The sequence below is a fragment of the Salvelinus namaycush genome, chromosome 38 (genome assembly GCF_016432855.1).
Source record: "Salvelinus namaycush isolate Seneca chromosome 38, SaNama_1.0, whole genome shotgun sequence".
NCBI lineage: Eukaryota > Metazoa > Chordata > Actinopteri > Salmoniformes > Salmonidae > Salvelinus > Salvelinus namaycush.
In genome coordinates, this window is record NC_052344.1 from 655336 (window position 1) to 677379 (window position 22044).

Below are 22044 nucleotides of genomic sequence, written 5' to 3' on the forward strand. Positions count from 1 at the left end.
AGACTGAGGTGAAGGTTCACCTTCCAACAGGACAACGACCCTAAGCCCACAGCCAAGGCAACGCAGGAGTGGCTTCGGGACAAGTTTCTGAATGTCCTTGAGTGGCCCCGCCAGAGCCCGGACTTGAACCCGATCAAATATCTCTGGAGAGACCTGAAAATAGCTGTGCAGCAACGCTCCCCATCCAACCTGACAGAGCTTGATATTATCTGCAGAGAAGAATGGGAGAAACTCCCCAAAAACAGGTGTGTCAAGCTTGTAGAGTCATAACTACAACTCAAGGCTGTAATCGCAGCCAAAGATGCTTCAAACGAAGTAGTGGGTAAAGGCTCTGAATACTTATGTAAATGTGAAATGTATTTTTGCCCAAAAATGTTAACCTGTTTTTGCTTTGTCATTACGGAGTATTAGGTGTAGATTGACGAGGGTAAAAAAACAACCGTTTAATACATTTTTGAATAAGGATGTAACGTAACAAAATGTGGAAAAAGTCAAGGGTCTGAATACTTTCCGAATGCACTGTATGTGTCCCCCCCCCAAAAATGCATATCTTCTTACTTTTGCCAAGCCAATCAAGACCCTGATTGATGAACAACTGATCCATTCACAGTTCTTTGTCTGTTGGCAAGGGATACTTACACACAGTGCTTTTAAATACATGATCACATCGTTCATGTGTAATTATTATTCAACACATTTGAGTGTAATTTTAACAGAGCTGAGATTTACTTCAACATGCATTCACCCAATTGCTTACACCTATCAAGTTGTTTTTGATCTACCCTAGTGCCTAGGGAGTCTGGGTTAGAGTTTCATCTGGACAGGGCCTAACTATACTGGCCCAATAAGCACAGACACCCTAGAGAAATCCCTTATTGGGACAGTGGTTAGGGCGTTCGTCATTGACGCCGCTGACCTGGGTTTTAGACCCTCTAGGGGAGTCACCCCACTGTCACATTCTTAGCCATATACTTTATGTTAATGTCATTACTTGGCAACAGTTACAGCATACTTATCTGATCTTATTAAAATGAGTTTCTCATTGAAAGATGGGAATATGTAGGATTACCCCTTGAGCATGAATTTTATATAGCGGAGCATTTTACCAAGATGGCATAGCAGTCAGACGTCCTTTGTCCTCGTCTTGTCGTGTCCCGTATATATATATATATTTACACCTTTCTTCGCATATCTTTTATATATTTTTATTTTCCAAAAACTCAACTTCAGAACACTTTCCTGCAACCCGCCTCACCAATTAAAAAAAAAGTACCTCAAATCTGAAATCCACAATAGAAGCTAGCCAGAAGCTAACCAGAAGCTAACCAGAAGCTAACCAGAAGCTAGCCAGAAGCTAACCAGAAGCTAGCCAGTTTACTACTCACTGGACCCTTATGATCACTCGACTAAGCATGCCTCTCCCTAATGTCAATATGCCTTGTCCATTGCTGTTCTGGTTAGTGTTTATTGGCTTATTTCACCGTAGAGCCTCTAGCCCTGCTCACTATACCTTATCCAACCTTTCAGTTCCACCACCCACACATGCGATGACATCACCTGGTTTCAATGATGTTTCTAGAGACAATATCTCTCTCATCATCACTCAAAACCTAGGTTTACCTCCACTGTATTCACATCCTACCATACCTTTGTCTGTACATTATACCTTGAAGCTATTTTATCGCCCCCAGAAACTTCCTTTTACTCTCTGTTCTAGACATTCTAGACGACCAATTCTCATAGCTTTTAGCCGTACCCTTATCCTACTCCTCCTCTGTTCCTCTGGTGATATAGAGGTGAATCCAGCCCCTGCAGTGCCTAGCTCCACTCCTATTCCCGAGGCCCTCTCTTTTGATGACTTCTGTAACCGTAATAGCCTTGGTTTCATGCATGAAGCCTCCTCCCTAAGTTTGTTTTATTCACTGCTTTAGCACATTCTGCCAACCCGGATGTTCTAGCCGTGTCTGAATCCTGGCTTAGGAAGACCACCAAAAATTCTGACATTTTCATCCCTAACTACAACATTTTCAGACAAGATAGAACGGCCAAAGGGGGCGGTGTTGCAATCTACTGCAAAGATAGCCTGCAGAGTTCTGTCCTACTATCCAGGTCTGTACCCAAACAATTTGAACTTCTACTTTTAAAAATCCACCTCTCTAAAAACAAGTCTCTCACAGTTGCCGCCTGCTATATACCACCTTCTGCCCCCAGCTGTGCTCTGGACACCATATGTGAACTGATTGCCCCCCATCTATCTTCAGAGCTCGTGCTGCTAGGCGACCTAAACTGGAACATGCTTAACACCCCAGCCATCCTACAATCTAAGCTTGATGCCCTCAATCTCACACAAATTATCAATGAACCTACCAGGTACCACCCCAAAGCCGTAAACACAGAAACCCTCATAGATATTATCCTAACCAACTTGCCCTCTAAATACACCTCTGCTGTTTTCAACCAAGATCTCAGCGATTACTGCCTCATTGCCTGCATCCATAATGGGTCAGCGGTCAAACAACCTCCACTCATCACTGTCAAACGCTCCCTGAAACACTTCAGCGAGCAGGCCTTTCTAATCGACCTGGCCGGGGTATCCTGGAAGGATATTGATCTCTTCCCGTTATGCCTTGTTATTTTTTTTAAATGCCTTCCTCACCATCTTAAATAAGCATGCCCCATTCAAGAAATTTAGAACCAGGAACAGATATAGCCCTTGGTTCTCTCCAGACCTGACTGCCCTTAACCAGCACAAAAACATCCTATGGCGTTCTGCATTAGCATCGAACAGCCCCCGTGATATGCAACTTTTCAGGGAAGCTAGAAACCAATATACACAGGCAGTTAGAAAAGCCAAGGCTAGCTTTTTCAAGCAGAAATTTGCTTCCTGCATCACAAACTCAAAAGTTCTGGGACACTGTAAAGTCCATGGAGAATAAGAACATCTCCTCCCAGCTGCCCACTGCACTGAAGATAGGAAACACTGTCACCACTGATAAATCCACTATAATTGAGAATTTCAATAAGCATTTTTCTACGGCTGGCCATGCTTTCCACCTGGCTACCCCTACCCCAGTCAATAGCACTGCACCCCCCACAGCTACTCGCCCAAGCCTTCCCCATTTCTCCTTCTCCCAAATCCAGTCAGCTGATGTTCTGAAAGAGCTGCAAAATCTGGACCCCTACAAATCAGCCGGGCTAGATAATCTGGACCCTTTCTTTCAAAAATTATCTGCTGAAATTGTTGCCACCCCTATTACTAGCCTGTTCAACCTCTCTTTCGTGTCGTCTGAGATTCCCAAAGATTGGAAAGCAGCTGCGGTCATCCCCCTCTTCAAAGGGGGGGACACTCTTGACCCAAACTGCTACAGACCTATATCTATCCTACCCTGCCTTTCTAAGGTCTTTGAAAGCCAAGTCAAGAAACAGATTACCGACCATTTCGAATCTCACCATACCTTCTCCGCTATGCAACCTGGTTTCAGAGCTGGTCATGGGTGCACCTCAGCCACGCTCAAGGTCCTAAACGATATCTTAACCGCCATCGATAAGAAACAATACTGTGCAGCCGTATTCATTGACCTGGCCAAGGCTTTCGACTCTGTCAATCACCACATCCTCATCGGCAGACTCGACAGCCTTGGTTTCTCAAATGATTGCCTCGCCTGGTTCACCAACTACTTCTCTGATAGAGTTCAGTGTGTCAAATCGGAGGGTCTGTTGTCCGGGCCTCTGGCATTCTCTATGGGGGTGCCACAGGGTTCAATTCTTGGACCGACTCTCTTCTCTGTATACATCAATGATGTCGCTCTTGCTGCTGGTGAGTCTCTGATCCACCTCTAAGCAGACGACACCATTCTGTATACTTCTGGCCCTTCTTTGGACACTGTGTTTTAACAACCCTCCAAACGAGCTTCAATGCCATACAACTCTCCTTCCGTGGCCTCCAATTGCTCTTAAATACAAGTAAAACTAAATGCATGCTCTTCAACCGATCGCTGCCTGCACCTGCCCGCCTGTCCAACATCACTACTCTGGACGGCTCTGACTTAGAATATGTGGACAACTACAAATACCTAGGTGTCTGGTTAGACTGTAAACTCTCCTTCCAGACTCACATCAAACATCTCCAATCCAAAGTTAAATCTAGAATTTAGCATCCTTCACTCACGCTGCCAAACATACCCTTGTAAAACTGACCATCCTACCAATCCCCGACTTCGGTGATGTCATTTACAAAATAGCCTCCAATACCCTACTCAATAAATTGGATGCAGTCTATCACAGTGCCATCCGTTTTGTCACCAAAGCCCCATATACTACCCAACACTGCGACCTGTACGCTCTCGTTGGCTGGCCCTCGCTTCATACTCGTCGCCAAACCCACTGGCTCCAGGTCATCTACAAGACCTTGCTAGGTAAAGTCCCCCCTTATCTCAGCTCGCTGGTCACCATAGCAGCACCCACCTGTAGCACACACTCCAGCAGGTATATCTCTGGTCACCCCCAAAACCAATTCTTCCTTTGGCCGCCTCTCCTTCCAGTTCTCTGCTGCCAATGACTGGAACGAACTACAAAAATCTCTGAAACTGGAAACACTTATCTCCCTCACTAAGTTTAAGCACCAGCTGTCAGAGCAGCTTACAGATTACTGCACCTGTACATAGCCCATCTATAATTTAGCCCAAACAACTACCTCTTTCCCTACTGTATTTATTTATTTTGCTCCTTTGCACCCCATTATTTCTATCTCTACTTTGCACATTCTTCCACTGCAAATCAACCATTCCAGTGTTTTACTTGCTATATTGTATTTACTTCGCCACCATGGCCTTTTTTTTGCCTTCACCTCCCTTATCTCACCTCACTTGCTCACATTGTATATAGACTTATTTTTCTACTGTATTATTGACTGTATGTTTGTTTTACTCCATGTGTAACTATGTTGTATGTGTCGAACTGCTTTGCTTTATCTTGGCCAGGTCGCAATTGTAAATGAGAACTTGTTCTCAACTTGCCTACCTGGTTAAATAAAGGTGAAATAAAAATAAATAAATAAAATCTCTCCATTGTCTTCTTGATATCCACAACATATACCATGTATATCATTAATTTAAAAGTTCAAGAATGGATGCAGCGATTGCGGATGGCCCCTTTAACATATTGTGATTTTTGTGATTTGTAGTATTCTGCAGCAATTTGTCTGTTTTTCCACATAAAAATTTGGAGATGGAATAGTTGTATATGTTTTGGGTATAACTGGTATCATCATTGCTTAAAATGGCAAATGTGAGAAAGTACAGACATGCTACTGTAAATAAACATTTCTGAGAGTATGGCAACCATGTTCTGGGTACGTTTCTGTTAGAAGCAACACTACCACCTAGGCCTTGTTTCGGCAACAAATTCGGAATGCTACAGCTAGAAATGCAATGATGAAAGCTGATGTGGTTCCTAATCAGACACGTTTGTTCCACATGTGGTGTGGATTTCAAAAAGACAAGAGTTTTCTTTCAGATGCTCATCTATCTAGAATGAGAAACCCATTTTAATTAGATCAGATAGGTGTGTTGTAACTGTTGCCAAATGATGACATTAACATATATTGCTAAGAATGTGAGAGTAGGTTGACTCCCCTGACTTCAAAGTATGTTTCTTTCTGGACAGACCGCAATTTCTGATACCATGATGTATTCTGATCAACTGGCTTGTTCTTGTCAGGAAACTAAATACCACATTTATCAGATAATATACTGTACCTGGCCAATACAACAGATCAAAGATTTTAAAACCAAATTCCTAGTTACTGCACTTTGCCTTGGTAGGGCAGAATAGAGAAAGCCCTTAAATTGTTGGAAATAAGTAAAAGATGAGAGAATAGTCAAATTAACTGATGACTGACACAGGCATGGTGGCGTAAAAAAGATATGAATGGTGTGAACTGATAAGTTATGAGTTCAAATCCCAGGTGAGAACATGTTAAATAATAATGACTGTGTAAATGAACATGCACAATGTAATCATGTTTGTCAAATTTGTAAGTGAAAAGCATTGTGTGTGTCAGTATCCATAACCTTGCCAATAGACAAAAAGAGCTGTGAATGGATCAGTGGTTCACCAATCAGGGAATTGATGGGCTTGGCAACAGCAACAATGTGTAATTACATTTTTTGGGGGGGGGAGACTTTTCTTTGGGACAATCAGGCGATGTCCTGACAACTGATACACAAATGTTCCTGCAATTCTCTCCTAACCCTTAGAAAACTGGACTCAAATGTTCTTGAAACTTCCCACGAAACACGTCAAGAACATTGTTGTATATTCTGAGAACATTGTAACCACATTCTAGAGAAGTTCTGTTTGACATTGAGGGAATGTTCTAAAAAAAACATTCTAAAAAGGTTCTCAGAAGGTTTTTGCTTACATAATGTACCCCTAACTAATGGAAAACTGGACACTCAAACATTAGGGGTAACGTTACAGAAACGTATTCTCTCCCTAGAATTGTTAGCTGGAATAGTGGCCAGCTGGGCTTGTTTGTTTGTACTGTACAGCTGGGGTTGTGAGTACTCTGTTAAGTGTATAATGTGTATAAGTAGTATAAAGTGTATATCAAGTGCATAAATAAACATCTTACAGTGTCTTTCATCTTCTCTCTGCAGGGCCTCCAATGCAAAAGTAAAACCCACTGTGAGTGCATTACAATATACCCATTACAAACAATGTTGTTATACTCTGTGTGTGTGCTTGATTGTGTTGACAATGACACTATGGTAAATCTTTGATGATCCTGTGATCAGATATAAATTGATGTCTGAAATACATTTACAATACAGGGATCCAGTTCCAATGTTTGTGGTATGTGTGGTCTGAGTGATACAACTTTTGCAGGTTTGTTCATTGAAGCATGGACCCCCCGTACAGTACAATAGTCATAGTCCAAGTAGACGCCTCGAGCTGGAGTGAACAGAAGCAGCGTGTCCACAATAATACATAACAAAAGTCAGATTAATCAGTGGCTAACTTCAACAGCAGCTCACCACAACTCTATCTTCCACAAGTTAAAGAAAGAGCATAACAGCTCAGGCAGGAAGGGAGAAAGAAAGAGATATATCTCGCTATTGTTATTCTACTGCTGCTCTTTAGTTACTTGTTACTTTCATTTCTTACTCATATTCATTTTTAAACATGCTTTGTTGGTTAGGGGCTCGTAAAAAAGCATTTAACTGTAAGGTCTACCTACACCTGTTGTATTCGGCGCATGTGACTAATACAATTTGATTTGATGTCTATCATCTGATAAAGTAGTAGTCAGGGCTTTAGCATGAAGAATGAGTAGAGTTGACTCCTTTCTTGTCATTACATTGCTGACTATTGGATATTGCTGGTTGTTGTATATTTGTATACATTTGTCCTGAAAGTTTTGCTCTTTTGAATGTGAGTAAGATTTCCAATGAATTTATTATGGAAAAAAGCTTGAACATGAATAAATCCACTGACTTTAACCTCCTGTTTCCCCATACAGATTCCTTTGCCCCGTGCAGGACACAGAAAGCAGGCCTCAACACCAGTGGTGTCTTCCACAATGTCAGCCTGTCCACAGTGATGAGGTGTGAGGGGAAACAGAAGTGCTCTCTTCACTTTCGAGTTCACACTGCTCTTCAGCTCAGTGGTAGGTTGGGCTCTCTATTTTTAGATTTCATGTTTAAATATTTTCTGCCTTGTGAACGTCAAGGATTTACGGGAAGTCCAGAGAGGACATATTCAAAAAATGGGTCCCTCGTTATGTCAAGATAATAACTTATTTATCTCATTATCACTACATACTGATTATCACTACATGTCGAGATCACGAGATAATCAAAAGTATCATGCATTATCCATGAATTTGTTCATGTGCACAATAATCACTTCATCAAGGAGCCCTGTGGCTGCATTGATCGCAATGCGGGGCATATAAGCCCTGAACAATGCCCGAGCCAGGTCTGTCTCCTGGGCTGCATGCTGCCCCAAAGACCAGAGCCATTGCATGCAAAGAACCACGCAGCTAACTTGGCTAGTCTTGTGAGTTAGCTAGGTAGTCTTGTTAGCTAGTAAGCTAGCTTGTTATCTATGCTGGTTGTTAGCTTGCATAACAGATATGTGTATTTTAAGCGACACCGTGTTTTGTGGATAATTCGAATTTACAGTGGGTGAGCTCCATTCCTGATAGGCTGATCAGATTACATTTTAGCCTTAGAGGCTGATAAATCAGGATGCTGCCTTGTAGGCTGTTTCATAAGTAATGCTCCTTGCAGGCAGATTAGCTGTCAAAGTAATTTATAGGCAGATACACATCTAATCCAGGGGGTGAGCTCTATTCCTTGCAGGGTGATCTGATTCAATAGTAGCCTCAGAGGCTGATATCAGGATTCTGCCCTGTAGGCTGTCCGCAGAGCCTTTCATATGAAACAGCCTACAAGGCAGCATCCTGCTTTGTAGGTCGACTGATTGACTGATAACCTGAACCAGGTTACAGTTTGAAGCTTTCTCTTGAGTGGGCAGCCTGATGAAAGCCAGTCAACATTTAAATCGGCCAGAAAATATACCTCTCTGTTGATATCACATACATTATCAAGCATTACACACGTTATCCAGATACTGACTGTTAGCACTTGGTGGTCTATAGCAGCTTCCCACCAGAATAGGCTTTCGGTGAGGCAGATGAACCTGTAGCCATATTACTTCAACAGTATTTAACATGAGATCCCCTCTAAGCTTTATAGGAATATTGTTCTGAAGATAAACCGCCACAACTCCACCTTTGGCATTTCTGTCTTTTCTGTAGATCTCATAACCATGTATTGCTACCACTGTAACATCAAAGGTATTATCGAAGTGAGTTTCAGAGGGTGTCAGAATATGAATGTCATCTGTTGCTAGTAAATTACTGATTTCATTAACCCTGTTTCCTAAGCTACATGTGCTAACGTGGGCTATTTGTAGCACTTTTCTGGGATGCTTGATTGGTTTTATTGCTTTACTAGGAAGCGTAGCAGAGGTAGACATGCTCATGTTATTTATGTTAGTGCAGGGTGAGCTTCACACAGTGGACTTCCTAGTAGGGCACACCGCCTCAGTGCTAACAGTATCACTCTGGTTCATAGGCACATGATTACTGCATACAATAGCTGTGGGATCAGCAGAGGGATTCAGGGCATTAAGAGGGACATCAAGTAGGTTACTTAAATTATGTCTTCCAACACCGCTGGGATAATGTACATTTGCTGACGCATTATGACAACTCAGCGGCACAATGGTAGGCATTAACAGGGGCAGTATTGAGTAGCTTGGATGAAAGGTGCACAGAGGTGCCCATAGTAAACTGCCTGCTCCTCAGTCCCAGTTGCTAATATATGCATATTATTATTCGTATTGGATAGAAAACACTCTGAAGTTTCTAAAACTGTTTGAATGATGTCTGTGAGTATAACAGAACTCATATGGCAGGCAAAGACCTGAGAAAAAATCCAAACAGGAAGTGGGAATTCTGAGGTTGGTTGATTTTCAACACAGCCCCTACAGAACACACAGTGGGATATGGATGAGTTTGCACTTCCTACGGCTTCCACTAGATGTCAACAGTCTGTAGAACCTTGTCTGATGCCTCTACTGTGTAGTGGGGCTGAAGAAGACAGGAAATAGTCTACCATGACCTGGCCATGCTCTGACCATGCACGTTCACATGAGAGGGAGCTCTGTTCCATCGCACATCTGAAGTCAATGTAATTATCCGGTGGAACGTTACTGAAGATTTATGTTAAAAACATTCTAAAGATTGATTCAATACATCGTTTGACATGTTTCTACTGACTGTTACGGAACTTTTTGACATTGTCAGCTTTTAGTGAACGCGCTTTCTGACTTTGGATTTGTTTACCAAACACGCAAACAAAAATAGCTATTTGGACATAAATGATGGACATTACCGAACAAAACAAACATTTCTTGTGGAAGTGGGAGTCCTGGGAGTGCATTCCGACGAAGATCAGCAAAGGTAAGTGAAGATTTATAATGCTTTTTATGAGTTTTGTTGACTGCTTTTGCCGTAAAGCTTTTGAAATCTGACACAGCGGTTGCATTAAGAACAAGTGTATCTTTAATTCTATGTAAAACATGTATCTTTCATCAAAGTTTATGATGAGTATTTCTGTTATTTGACGTGGCTCTCTGCAATTTCTCAGGATATTTTGGAGGCATTTCTGAACATGGCGCCAATGTAAACTGAGGTTTTTGGATATAGATATGAGCTTTATCAAACAAAACATATATGTATTGTGTAACATGAGGTCCTATGAGTGTCATCTGATGAAGATCATCAAAGGTTAGTGATACATTTTCTCTATTTCTGCTTTTTGTGACTCCTGTCTTTGGCTGGAAAAATGACTGTGTTTTTCTGTGATTTTGCGGTGACCTAACATAATTGTTTGTGGTGCTTTCGTTGTAAAGCCTATTTGAAATCGGACACTTGGGTGGGATTAACAACAAGATTACCTTTAAAATGGTATAAGATACATGTATATTTGAGGAATTTTAATTATGAGATTTCTGTTGTTTGAATTTGGCGCCCTGCACTTTCACTGGCTGTTGTCATATCATCCCGTTAACGGGATTGCAGCCATAAGAAGTTAAATGAGCTGGGCTTGGATCATTGAAAAGTAATTGTCTGAACGCAGCCTTATAATGCTATGGAAGGATCCGGGATCTGAATGATTTGGGTGGATCCCATCCTATTTACAACATGAGCTTTGTTCCCAGAAGGTATCAAAATTGTCAATAAATGTTACACCCACAGAGCTGCAATAGTCTTGTAGTCAGTTATGGAGGGTTAAAGGTCTGCTGAACCGTTCAATGCCACAATTTGGGGAGGGCAGAGGGACAGATATTATGGGGCGTTTGTTGGTGTCAAGAAGTGACCCAATCAGTTTTTTAAAATCCATCTTCAGCTGTTCTGAGTTGCCCTTCATAATGTCATTGAATCCCACATGAACTTTGATATACTAAATTTCCTGATGCTGACTTAAAATGTTTGGGATCAGCTTATTGATGTCCTGTACTTGTGCTCCTTGATAGCGCGCAGTTTTTGCTCCAGGGATTGAGACATTTCTCACCATTGAACTGCCCAATACAATTGCCGGAGAAGGGAATGGCGAAATCCGCCCATTCCCACCCCGCACACAATTTGTTGAGTCTTTCACGGGCCCATGTACCCCAAGGATAGTGTACCCCAAACTTGACGACAAAGCCACTGCTGGCAATCCCAGCGGTGATTGCGCAGGTAGGTCAGGCACCAGTGCAGCGAAGCTATTCTTTATGTCAATCTGCTCCGAACCTCTCACAGTCACCCTCATCCTCTTAGCAGCATGCCACTGCCTTCAGTTTCCACGACTTGTGACATGGGACCAGCATTGACTGGAACATTCTGCTTGCTGATTGGAACATTCTGCTTCACTACAGGATGGAGGAGGAGAAGCAGATGGAGATGATTTCCTTGGCAGGCAAGTTCCAGGTAGCACAGGCCATTGGGATAGGGACAGATGGCAATGCCGGGAAACATCCATCAGGCCCGAGCGGTGTCCAGTCATAGGAGTTGAGAAAAAGAATTGCCTCATTGGAACCCCGGATTGTGAATATTGTCCCGGATAAGAGCATAATAAACTGGAAATGTTTGCTTGCTATTCCAGCAAAGCGGGCTCCATTGCAACCTAGCTAGCTAGCTGACTAGTTGGTAGCAGGTGTTGACACAGGTATCCGAGTTCTTGAGTTCCAAAGTTTTTGGCGTCGAGTTGGTCCCCCCCGACAACAGCCTGTTTCCGGTTAATGACAGCAGCCATGCGAATACGACAACAGGTTGTTAACAAGTTCATTTTGCGTTATTGACACAGATATAGGGTGTGTTTGCTCTCGGAGCGTTCAGAGTGCACACTGGACGCTCTGGCCAAGGATTGATCCGAGCTTTCTGTTCATTTGGATCGGGGGGGATTTATGCCTTTCAATCTAATTTGAGTGTTAGAACTTGTAACGCAGCTGCATAAATTTCTAACGTGGCGACATGGGATTTTTCAGATTATAGTTGGTGTGGTGGTGTTGCATCCAACGGCAGTGTCTGCAAAGGTAACGCAACGATCTGCTTGTGGATTTGAAAGCTCTAACGTAGTTACACCGCCAAAATAACATTATGCGGATGTCAATGTGATTGACTCTAACCCTTAATTTCTGTTTGCTTATCAAATGACACCCTATTTTCCATGAAGTAGTGCGCTATATGGCGAATATGGTCTCATTTGAAGCTACCCTCTGCAGTGAGACTTGGTGTTTTCCTGGCAATTCTTTGATTTATAAGATTGGGGTGCTCACATGCACCGAATACAACAGGTGTAGACTTTACAGTGAAATAGTAACTTACGAGCCCTTAACTAACAATGCAGTTAAACATTTTTAAATACGAAATAAAAGTAACAAATAATTAAGGAGCAGCAGTAAAATAACAATAGCGAGAATGTGTGGGGGCACCGGTTAGTCGAGGTAATTGAGATAATATGTAGGTAGAGTTAAAGTGACTATGCATAGATAATAGAGAGTAGCAGCAGAGTAAAGGGGTGTGGGGGGGTTAATGCAAATAGTCTGGGTAGCCATTTGATTAGATCTTCAGGAGTCTTATGGCTTGGGGGTAGAAGCTGTTTAGAAGCCTCTTGGACCTAGACTTGGAGCTCTGGTACCGCTTGCCATGTGGTAGCAGAGAGAACAGTCAATTAGCCTTAGTTTTTAATGGAGTTTGCGAGTGAATAATGATGTACACTTCGGGGCCTGACACGCCCCATATTTCAAACCGCGATGTTTGTACATCCGCTAATTAAAGTCAGCCAAAACGTAAAACCCCAATGTCAATATGGAGTCAACATTCAAGTGTAAGTAAAAACAAATGTAAATAAGTTAGAAATTGTGCTACTAATGCACAATCACTTCTCGTAAAAGTAATCATGTTTTTGTTTGGTTAGCTTTTGGAAATTGTAGAAATAAAACATTTTCCTTCTTCAGAAGTTCCAGGCAGGCAGGCTAACGTGAGTCAGCTAATTCATTTTCTAGCTATCATACAGTAGGCGTATATGAAAAAATATATAGTTAATATAAGTAGACATGCAATCATTATTGACTGTAGCGCATAAAAATCACCCACAAGCTACCGGTGGCTGAAAACACAATCGTCGGGGGACAAACGAGTGACAAATTTCCGGCCGAAGGTGGTCCATTTTAAAAATCATTTCTTCCTCCCTCGCACCTTGCCCTGCAAGTGTAAACTCGTCAGATGTCATGGAAGTGTCCACTTAATTTGAGGGCTGAGGGGAGAGGTGTGTTTGTTAAGTTTTTAGAATGCAACCTATGTGAAAACAGCATACCACTGAAACCAGATAGACCACTATGAACAGAGCCACAGTATGTACTTCCATAGTCAGTTCTGTACAGGTGAGAGCGAGATGGGGGCCTGAGGGGGGAAACCCCTGCGATAATATCTTATATGGCCCTTTGATTCAGGGTCACACTGCTTCCTGTAGCGCATGTGACACGCACGTACGCTCACACACACGCACACACACAGGTTGAAGGCAGCCAATTCAGGAAGTGATCAAATTTAAACATGAAACATTTCTGACATTTAAAAGGTTTTGAAATAAATAGCTTCTACTTTTCAATTTATTGAGAATAACTGTTTTTGATTATTGAATTGTCAATTTTGTTTACTTCCTGAATTGACTGCATTCTATTTGAATTGAGCCCAACCCTGACACACACGCAGATACACACTGTAATTACGGTACTTGTACTGACCCTGTATAGCTTGCATTCTCGTGATTTTTAATGCTACTTTTCCTCAGAGCACATCCATGGTGTCTCCATATGCACTGTTACCGCAGGGATGATGTTGGAAATCTGTACGCTCGTCAGCTTCCCCAGAGTAGCCAGAGAGAGACTGGAGGGACAGCAGGTACAGTAGTACATTAGCACACCATGCACCCTACCATACTACAAACTACTACACTACACACTACTACAGAGAGACTGGAGGGACAACAGGTACAGTCAGATAAATATTTTTTTGGTGAACATTACACTTAGTCAATCAAAGCCAAGCAAAACATGTCTGTACATTATGTGTGCTTGCGGCAACAAAACCACTTCTCTATTGATAGGAACAGATGTGGATCTAGCTTAAGAACACCTGTAATGGTTGGTGTGTCTATTTGTTTATTTTCCTTCTCTCCTTCTCTCTCATCAAGTTGGAGGTTCAGAATGACTGCTCTGAAGTGTGGCCAGGTCAATACGTTCACGTCACTCTCAAGACAAATCCAAGCTACTGTGGAGTCGCCTGGACAAGCACTTACCAAGTCCCAGGTGAGGATGAGGACCGTGATCAATGGTGAATAATAATACGAATAATAATGGATTGGATTTATATAGAGCCTTTCTACCAACTGAGGTACTCAAAGCGCTTCACATAATACGGGGGGCTCGCCTCTTCCAGCAACAATGTGTGGCACTCACGAGTGATTCACTGCAGCCATCTTGTGCCAGAACGCTCATTACACATCAGCTAGCATGGTGTAGAGGTGAGGATATATGCCAATTAGGAATGAGGGAGACGATTAGGTGGCCATAATATCAACCGATTGATTGAAATCGCCATTTCAGCATCTTGCACACACAGATTCCCAGTGGATCATTTTGGTTAAACCTGACTGTACTTGACTTTGATTATTTAAGAGCTATTGAGTTGAGTGAGTAAACTGAGACTGCAGGCGATCATAAGCATAACTATTGAGTCAGCAAATGTCTAATGGAGAAACACTTAAATATCATAACACCCTCATTTCCTAACCGAATGTCACCTGCTACCCTGCTGAACAAAACAGCATAGACCAGCTTGATCAGCAGGGTAGTCATGCTCTTACTCAATGTGCAGACACAATGATCATATGTCGAAGCACAGAGAACAAACCTTAACTTGGTTTTAAACTATATTTCAGAATGTAACAGCAGAGATCTTCGGAGTAACATTCCAGAATGCATCAGTAAGTTTAATAGATTTTATTTCTCTATTGTTCTATAGTTCACAACAATTGAATCACTCTAGATATCCCTTAGCATGGGTTACAATGACCGACTATTTCTGCCTTCATCAAGGCTACATTTTTTGCCTTGCCAAACCCGACAACAATATACTCATTCTGTATTTCCTTGTGTACAAATCGGCCTAAAGATATTGGCAGTGCATCCATTTCCCTTGACTGTGTGATTACTGACTGACTGTGCCCGATGACAGCTGGGAGGCTAGTGTACACTGTGGACGCAGACAGAAAGGAGCTGGCTGTGTCTGTCTCAGACATGTTGGAGGATAAAGACTATCACCTGAGACTGTGTCACAGAAAAGCCTACACCTGTAGAGACACAGGGGCCAACACACTGGTAAGATTACAGGAGATGGAGACCTTAAAGAGTAAATGTTAATTTTCAAATTGTGAGACCCTGGTTAGCCTGGAATCCATAATGTATATTTCACTGTTGTTTCACTCAGTGAAATGAAAGCATTGTGTGGATTCCAGGCTAGGCACTGATAATGTAGAGGCACTCCACCCACTTTCACTTTCCTAGCATAATAATAATAACCTCCCAGTGACAAGTGTGTTTACAACTACTGCTTGCCAGGAAGTGTTGTAAAACGGTGATGGTCAACCCTATACTTTGTGTATACTCTGATAATAACCCAGGTAAGAGGAAGGTCATAGAAATGACTCAATCAGATGGTATGAGACAGGCATCATAAATCAGTTGTGTTATACTCGATCAGACCCTGGATTGAAATGCCATTTGAAATTATTTCAAGTACTTTACCTGGGCTTGATTGAGCTTGCCTAGCACAATGGAACCAATATACAGTTGAAATCGGAAGTTTACATACACCTTAGCCAAATACATTTAAACTCAGTTTTTCACAATTCATGACATTTTATCCTAGTAAAGTTAGGATCACCACCTGGTCAGGGCTTTGTGATGGTCACTCCAATACCTTGACTTTGTTGTCCTTAAGCCATTTTGACACAACTTTGGAAGTATGCTTGGGGTCATTGTCCATTTCGAAGACCCATTTGCGACTAAGCTTTAACTTCCTGACTGATGTCTTGAGATGTTGCTTCAATATATCCACATCATTTTCATTCCTCATGAAGTCATCTATTTTGTGAAGTGCACTAGTCCCTCCTGCAGCAAAGCACCCCCACAACATGATGCTGCCACCCCCGTGCTTCACGGTTGGGATGGTGTTCTTCGGCTTGCAAGCCTCCCCCTTTTCCCTCCAAACATAACATTGGTCATTATGGCAAAACAGTTTTATTTTTGTTTCATCAGACCAGAGGACATTTTTCCAAAAAGTACGATCTTTGTCCCCATGTGCAGTTGCAAACCGTAGTCTGGCTTTTTTATGGCGGTTTTGGAGCAGTGGCTTCTTCCTTGCTGAGCGGCCTTTCACGTTATGTCGATATAGGACTCGTATTACTGTGGATATAGATACTTTTGTACCTATTTCCTCCAGCATCTTCACAAGATCCTTTGCTGTTGTTCTGGGATTGATTTGCACTTTTTGCACCAAAGTATGTTCATCTCTAGGAGACAGAACGCGTCTCCTTCCTGAGCGGTATGATGGCTGTGTGGTCCCATGGTGTTTATACTTGGGTACTATTGTTTGTACAGATGAACGTGGGACCTTCAGGTGTTTGGAAATTGCTCCCAAGGATGAACCAGACTTTTTGGTTCAACCAATTTTTTTTGTGAGGTCTTGGCTGATTTCTTTTGATTTTCCCATGATGTCAAGCAATGAGGCACTGAGTTTGATGGTAGGCCTTGAAATACATCCACAGGTACATCTCCAATTGACTCAAATGATGTCAATTAGCCTATCAGAAGCTTCTAAAGCCATGACATAATTTTCTGGAATTTTCCAAGCTGTTTAAAGGCACAGACAATTTAGAGTATGTAAACGTCTGACCCACTTGTGATACAGTGAATTATAAGTGAAATAATCTGTCTGTAAACAATTGTTTGAAAAATTACCTGTGTCATGCACAAAGTAGATGTTCTAACCGACTTGCTATAGTTTGTTAAAACCTCTCTTGGGTAACGTAAACTCACCCCATTCCGTACAAATGTGCGTAACCGCGACATTCAAACGAGGCAACAAAGAAAACGAATGGGACTGTAGCGACTGTGTTCACTTCAAAATCGGGGGTGTGATCTAGGTTTCTATTCAAGCGTTGATTGACATGGTAATGGCTCTATAGTATTGGAGAAAAGTTGAAAAAACTGACCCTCCGTTACATCTTGACGTGTTATGTCGTAACGTACAGCACACACAAATCAACTATTTCTGTCTTACAATCTCTCTCCACCAGGTGTAGCACTTCTCTCATCGTTTAAAAACAAGAAATGGACAGTGACGGGGGTAAGGGGTGGATACCTAGTCATTTTTTTTGTCATCATTGCATGCGATCATCATTCTCAAAGCCGCTGTTTACTTCTAAGATCACTTTAGCACCGCCCTAAAAACCCGATTCAAATTCGACACAAACCTTCAAATAGGTATGTAATGACACATTATATAAACTCTTTATAGTGTTTTATTTACATTTTAGAGGCGATAAGGTGATAAGTTGGACAGATCGAGTGAAAAAAGCAATTTTCCCACACGACATCTGTCCTTCTCACTATAACGCATTAGTTTCGCTTCCCCACCCGCCATTTTTAAAAAGACTCGAAGGAGCTCATTGCCTTCTTGAATTATGCAGAAACGGGCAGCGTGCAGGTCTCGGCATAAATTCTGTTGGAAAGGGGAGAAATTGTGCTTTACAATGGTATTGAAATTACAGTTGATCTGGAAGTATTACGTTTTTGGGGCGCTAAAATAAGGTCAATTGTACGTTACGTGAGACGTTAGCGTCTCACCTCTTCAACAGCCAGTGAAACTGCTGGGCGCCAAATTCAAATACAGAAATACTCATTATAAAAATTCAGAAAACAAAACATATTTTACATAGGTTTAAAGATTAACTTCTTGTGAATCCAACCACGGTGTCAGATTTAAAAAATGCTTTACGACGAAAGCATACCTTACGATTATTTGAGAACATAGCCCACTAGACAAATCATTACAAACAGTAACCAGCCAAGTAGAAGAGTTACACAAGTCAGAAATAGAGATACAATTAATCCCTTACCTTTGATGATCTTCATATGGTTGCACTCATCAGACATTAATTTACTCAATAAATATTCCTTTTGTTCGATAAAGTCTCTTTATATCCAAAAACCTTGTTTTCTTCAGTAATCCACAGGCTCAAACGCAGTCAAAACAGGAAGACAAAAAAAATCCAAATTGTATCCGTAAAGTTCATAGAAACATGTCAAACGATATTTATATTCAATCCTCAGGTTGTTTTTAGCATAAATAATCGGTAATATTTCAACCGGACAATAACGTTGTCAATTTAAAAGGTAAACAAGAAACGCACTCTCGGTCTCGCGCATGAAAAAGCTATGTGACACTTTAGGGTCCACTCATTCAGACTGCTCTTACTTCTTCATTTTTCAGAATACAAGCCTGAAACAATTTCTAAAGACTGTTGACATCTAGTGGAAGGCATAGAAACTGCAATTTTTCGCCTGCCAATTCAGTTCTATTATACGCACAGACACTATTTTAACAGTTTTGGAAACTTTAGAGTGTTTTCTATCCGAATCTACCAGTTATATGCATATCATATATTCTGGGCCCGAGAAGCAGGCAGTTTAATTTGGGCATGCATTTCATCGAAAATTCAGAATGCTGCCCCCTAACCTAGAAAAGTTAATAAGAAATTTGTGGAGTGGTTGAGTTAATGACTCCAACCTAAGTGTATGGAAACTTCCGACTTCATTTGTAATAGTGGCAAATTTGTAAAGCAGGCCCATCTGGCACTCCAGTTAGACTAGTATGTCAAATAATGTTTGACCCTTGTTCCCTCTCCGCAGATCAGAAAGGAGGATGTGCTGAAGAATACTACTCTGCAGTATTCTACACCTATGCCCTGTCTCTGTATCGAGGTAAAGATTCTTAACTGATCATTATCTAGTTAGGTCAATCTTTATCTACTTTTTTAGCTTCTTGTTAGATAATTTTGTTTGACCTTTATGTAATCAAATGTCTATGACGATCTGGATTGTCTTCTGGAAATTGTGGTGTTACAGTGCATTCGAAAGACCCCTGGACTTTTTTCACATTTTGATACGTTACAGCCTTATTCTAAAATTGATTACATTGATGTTTTCCCTCATCCATCTAGACACAATACCCCAAAATAACAAAGCAAAAAAAGGTTTTTAGAAATTGTTGCAAATTTATTTAAAAAAACTAGTATTCAGACCCTTTACTCAGTACTTTGTTGAAGCACCTTTGGCAGTGATTACAGCCTCGAGTGTTCTTGGGTATGATGCTACAAGCTTGGCACACCTGTATTTGGGGAGTTTCTCCCATTCTTCTCTGCAGATAATCTCAAGCTCTGTCAGGTTGGATGGGGAGCGTTGCTTCATAGCTATTTTCAGGTCTCTCAAGAGATGTTAGATCGGCTTCAAGTCCGGGCTCTGGCTGGACCACTCAAGGACATTAAGAGACTTGTCCCGAAGCCACTCCTGCATTGCCTTGGCTTTGTGCTTAGGGTCTTTGTCCTGTTGGAAGTTCGCCCCAGTCTGAGGTCTTGAGCGCTCTGGAGCAAGTTTTCATCAAGGATCTCACTGTACTTTGCTCTGCTCATCTTTCCCTCGATCCTGATTAGTCTCAAAGTCATTGTTGCTGAAAAACATCCCCTAAGCATAATGCTGCAACCACCATGCTTCACCGTAGGGATGATGAAGACGTGACGCTTGGCATTCAGGCCAAAGAGTTCAATCTTGGTTTCATCAGACCAGAGAATCTTGTTTCTCATGGCGAGGAGAGTCTTTTGGTGCGTTTTGGAAAACTCCAAGTGGGCACTTCATATGCTTTTTCTTCTGGCCACTCTACCATAAAGGCCTGACTGGTGGAGTGCTGCAGAGATTGTTGTCCTTCTGAAAGGTTTTCCCATCTCCACAGAGGCTCTGTCAGAGTGACCATCAGGTTCTTGGTCACCTCCCTGACCAAGGCCCTTCTCCCCCGATTGCTCAGTTTGGCTGGGCAGCCAGCTCTAGGAAGAGTCTTGGTGGTTCCAAATGTCTTCCATTTAAGAATGATGGAGGCCACTGTGTTCTCGGGGACCTTCAATGCTGCAGAACATTTTTTATACCTTTCCCCAGATCTGTGCCTCGGCACAATCCTGTCTCGGAGCTCTACGGACAATTCCTTCGACCTCATGGCTTTGTTTTTGCTCTGACATGGACTGTCAACTGTGGGACCTTATATAGACAGGTGTGTGCCTTTCCAAATCATGTAAAATCAATTGATTTTACCACAGGTGTACTCCAATCAAGTTGTAGAAACATCTCAAGGATGATTTTTTAAATTTAACCTTTATTTAACTAGGCAAATCAGTTTAGAACCAATTCTTATTTACATTGACGGCCAAACAACAGTGGGCCAATTGTGCGCCGCCCTATGGGACTCCCAATCACGGCCGGATGTGATGCAGCATGGATTCGAACCAGGGACTGCAGTAACACCTCTTGCACTGAGATGCTGCGCCACTCGGTAACATGATCAATGGAAACAGGATGCGCCTGAGCTCAATTTCGAGACTCATAGCAAAGGGTCTGAATACTTATACAAATAAGTTTATATTTTTTATACATTTGCAAACATTTCTAAAAACCTGTTTTCGCTTTGTCATTATGGGGTATTGTGTGTAGATTGATGAGGATGTTTTATTTAATCAATTTTATAATAAGGCTGTAACGTAACAATGTGGAAAAAGTCAAGGGTTCTGAATACTTTCTGAATGCACTGTATATATTTATCCCACAGGGCTGGTCTGCCACCTCTGATGCACCCAGAGTTCAAGTCTTTCCCTTCAGAGACCGTGAGTGTCCGTCAACTTCTGTTACACTGCATGTTTTATTAATTGGTTGGTTGGTTGATTGTGAAATTTGCAAGATTGTCAGTGCATTGCTTTTGACCGCATCTCTTTTCTCCAAAGATCTGGAGGAGTTGTGGTCCGGCATTAACTTTGACCCGGTGGAGGAGTTGTTGTCATGGGAACCGGTGTGTCCTGTTGCTGCGGTGATCTCACTGTGCCAAAAACAAGGGGACGATGAGTGTGACGATCTGGCTGGTTCATCACAGACCCTCAACAGTGAAAAGGTTAGGTGCCTCTATCAATCAGCCTCACATCTGTACCTCTGAACTCCTTCACAGTTAAAAGGCTGTTTCAAAGACAAAAGACTGATATGACATAGAAACAGTCAGGCACCAAGGCTATATCACCAGATGACTGTTTTACAATAACTATTATAGTTAAGTCCCCATTTAACTTTCCTTTCAGATAACATTCTCCACAGTGGATCCACACCCACAGCTTTGCATGAAGGTACGACACCACCTTTGCCTGTGGTTTCTTCAATGACTGAATGCACTTACTATCTAAACTTTCCGGTACATATCCCCTTTGAGTGTGCAGAACAAATGTATCTAACAAATGCATGCTCCTGGCTGTAGTTTACCACAGATTCTGGATCCTGGATCCGGTGCCCCTTTGCAGATGGGAATTTCCAAGGTAATAGCTCTCTGTAAATAGTGTGCATATAATTATCATGAGTGATCCATCTGAAGTTGTGAATGACAGACTTTTAAGTGGAAAAGGGTACCACAGTTTGTACATCAGCCAAACCCATAACACCCAATGATAAGAAACCACCCACACTAGTATCAGTCTTTACACGAATGCAATATTATGGCACACCTGGATTCAAATAGCATTTAAAAAAAAACTTGTCTGACACAATGGACCAATGGAATAG

General features: G+C 41.8%; 1 protein-coding gene across 1 annotated transcript; it reads left to right on the forward strand.

Moving 5' to 3' along the window:
• Positions 1-7479: 7479 nt before the first annotated feature.
• il17rel (interleukin 17 receptor E-like) lies at positions 7480-21817 on the forward strand. The gene is made up of 10 exons (XM_038977597.1): positions 7480-7669; positions 13911-14020; positions 14313-14427; positions 15060-15104; positions 15356-15498; positions 19093-19164; positions 21053-21107; positions 21225-21388; positions 21570-21614; positions 21743-21817. The coding sequence occupies exons 1-10, from the start codon at positions 7480-7482 to the stop codon at positions 21815-21817; spliced, it is 1014 nt and encodes a 337-aa protein (XP_038833525.1).
• Positions 21818-22044: the final 227 nt, after the last annotated feature.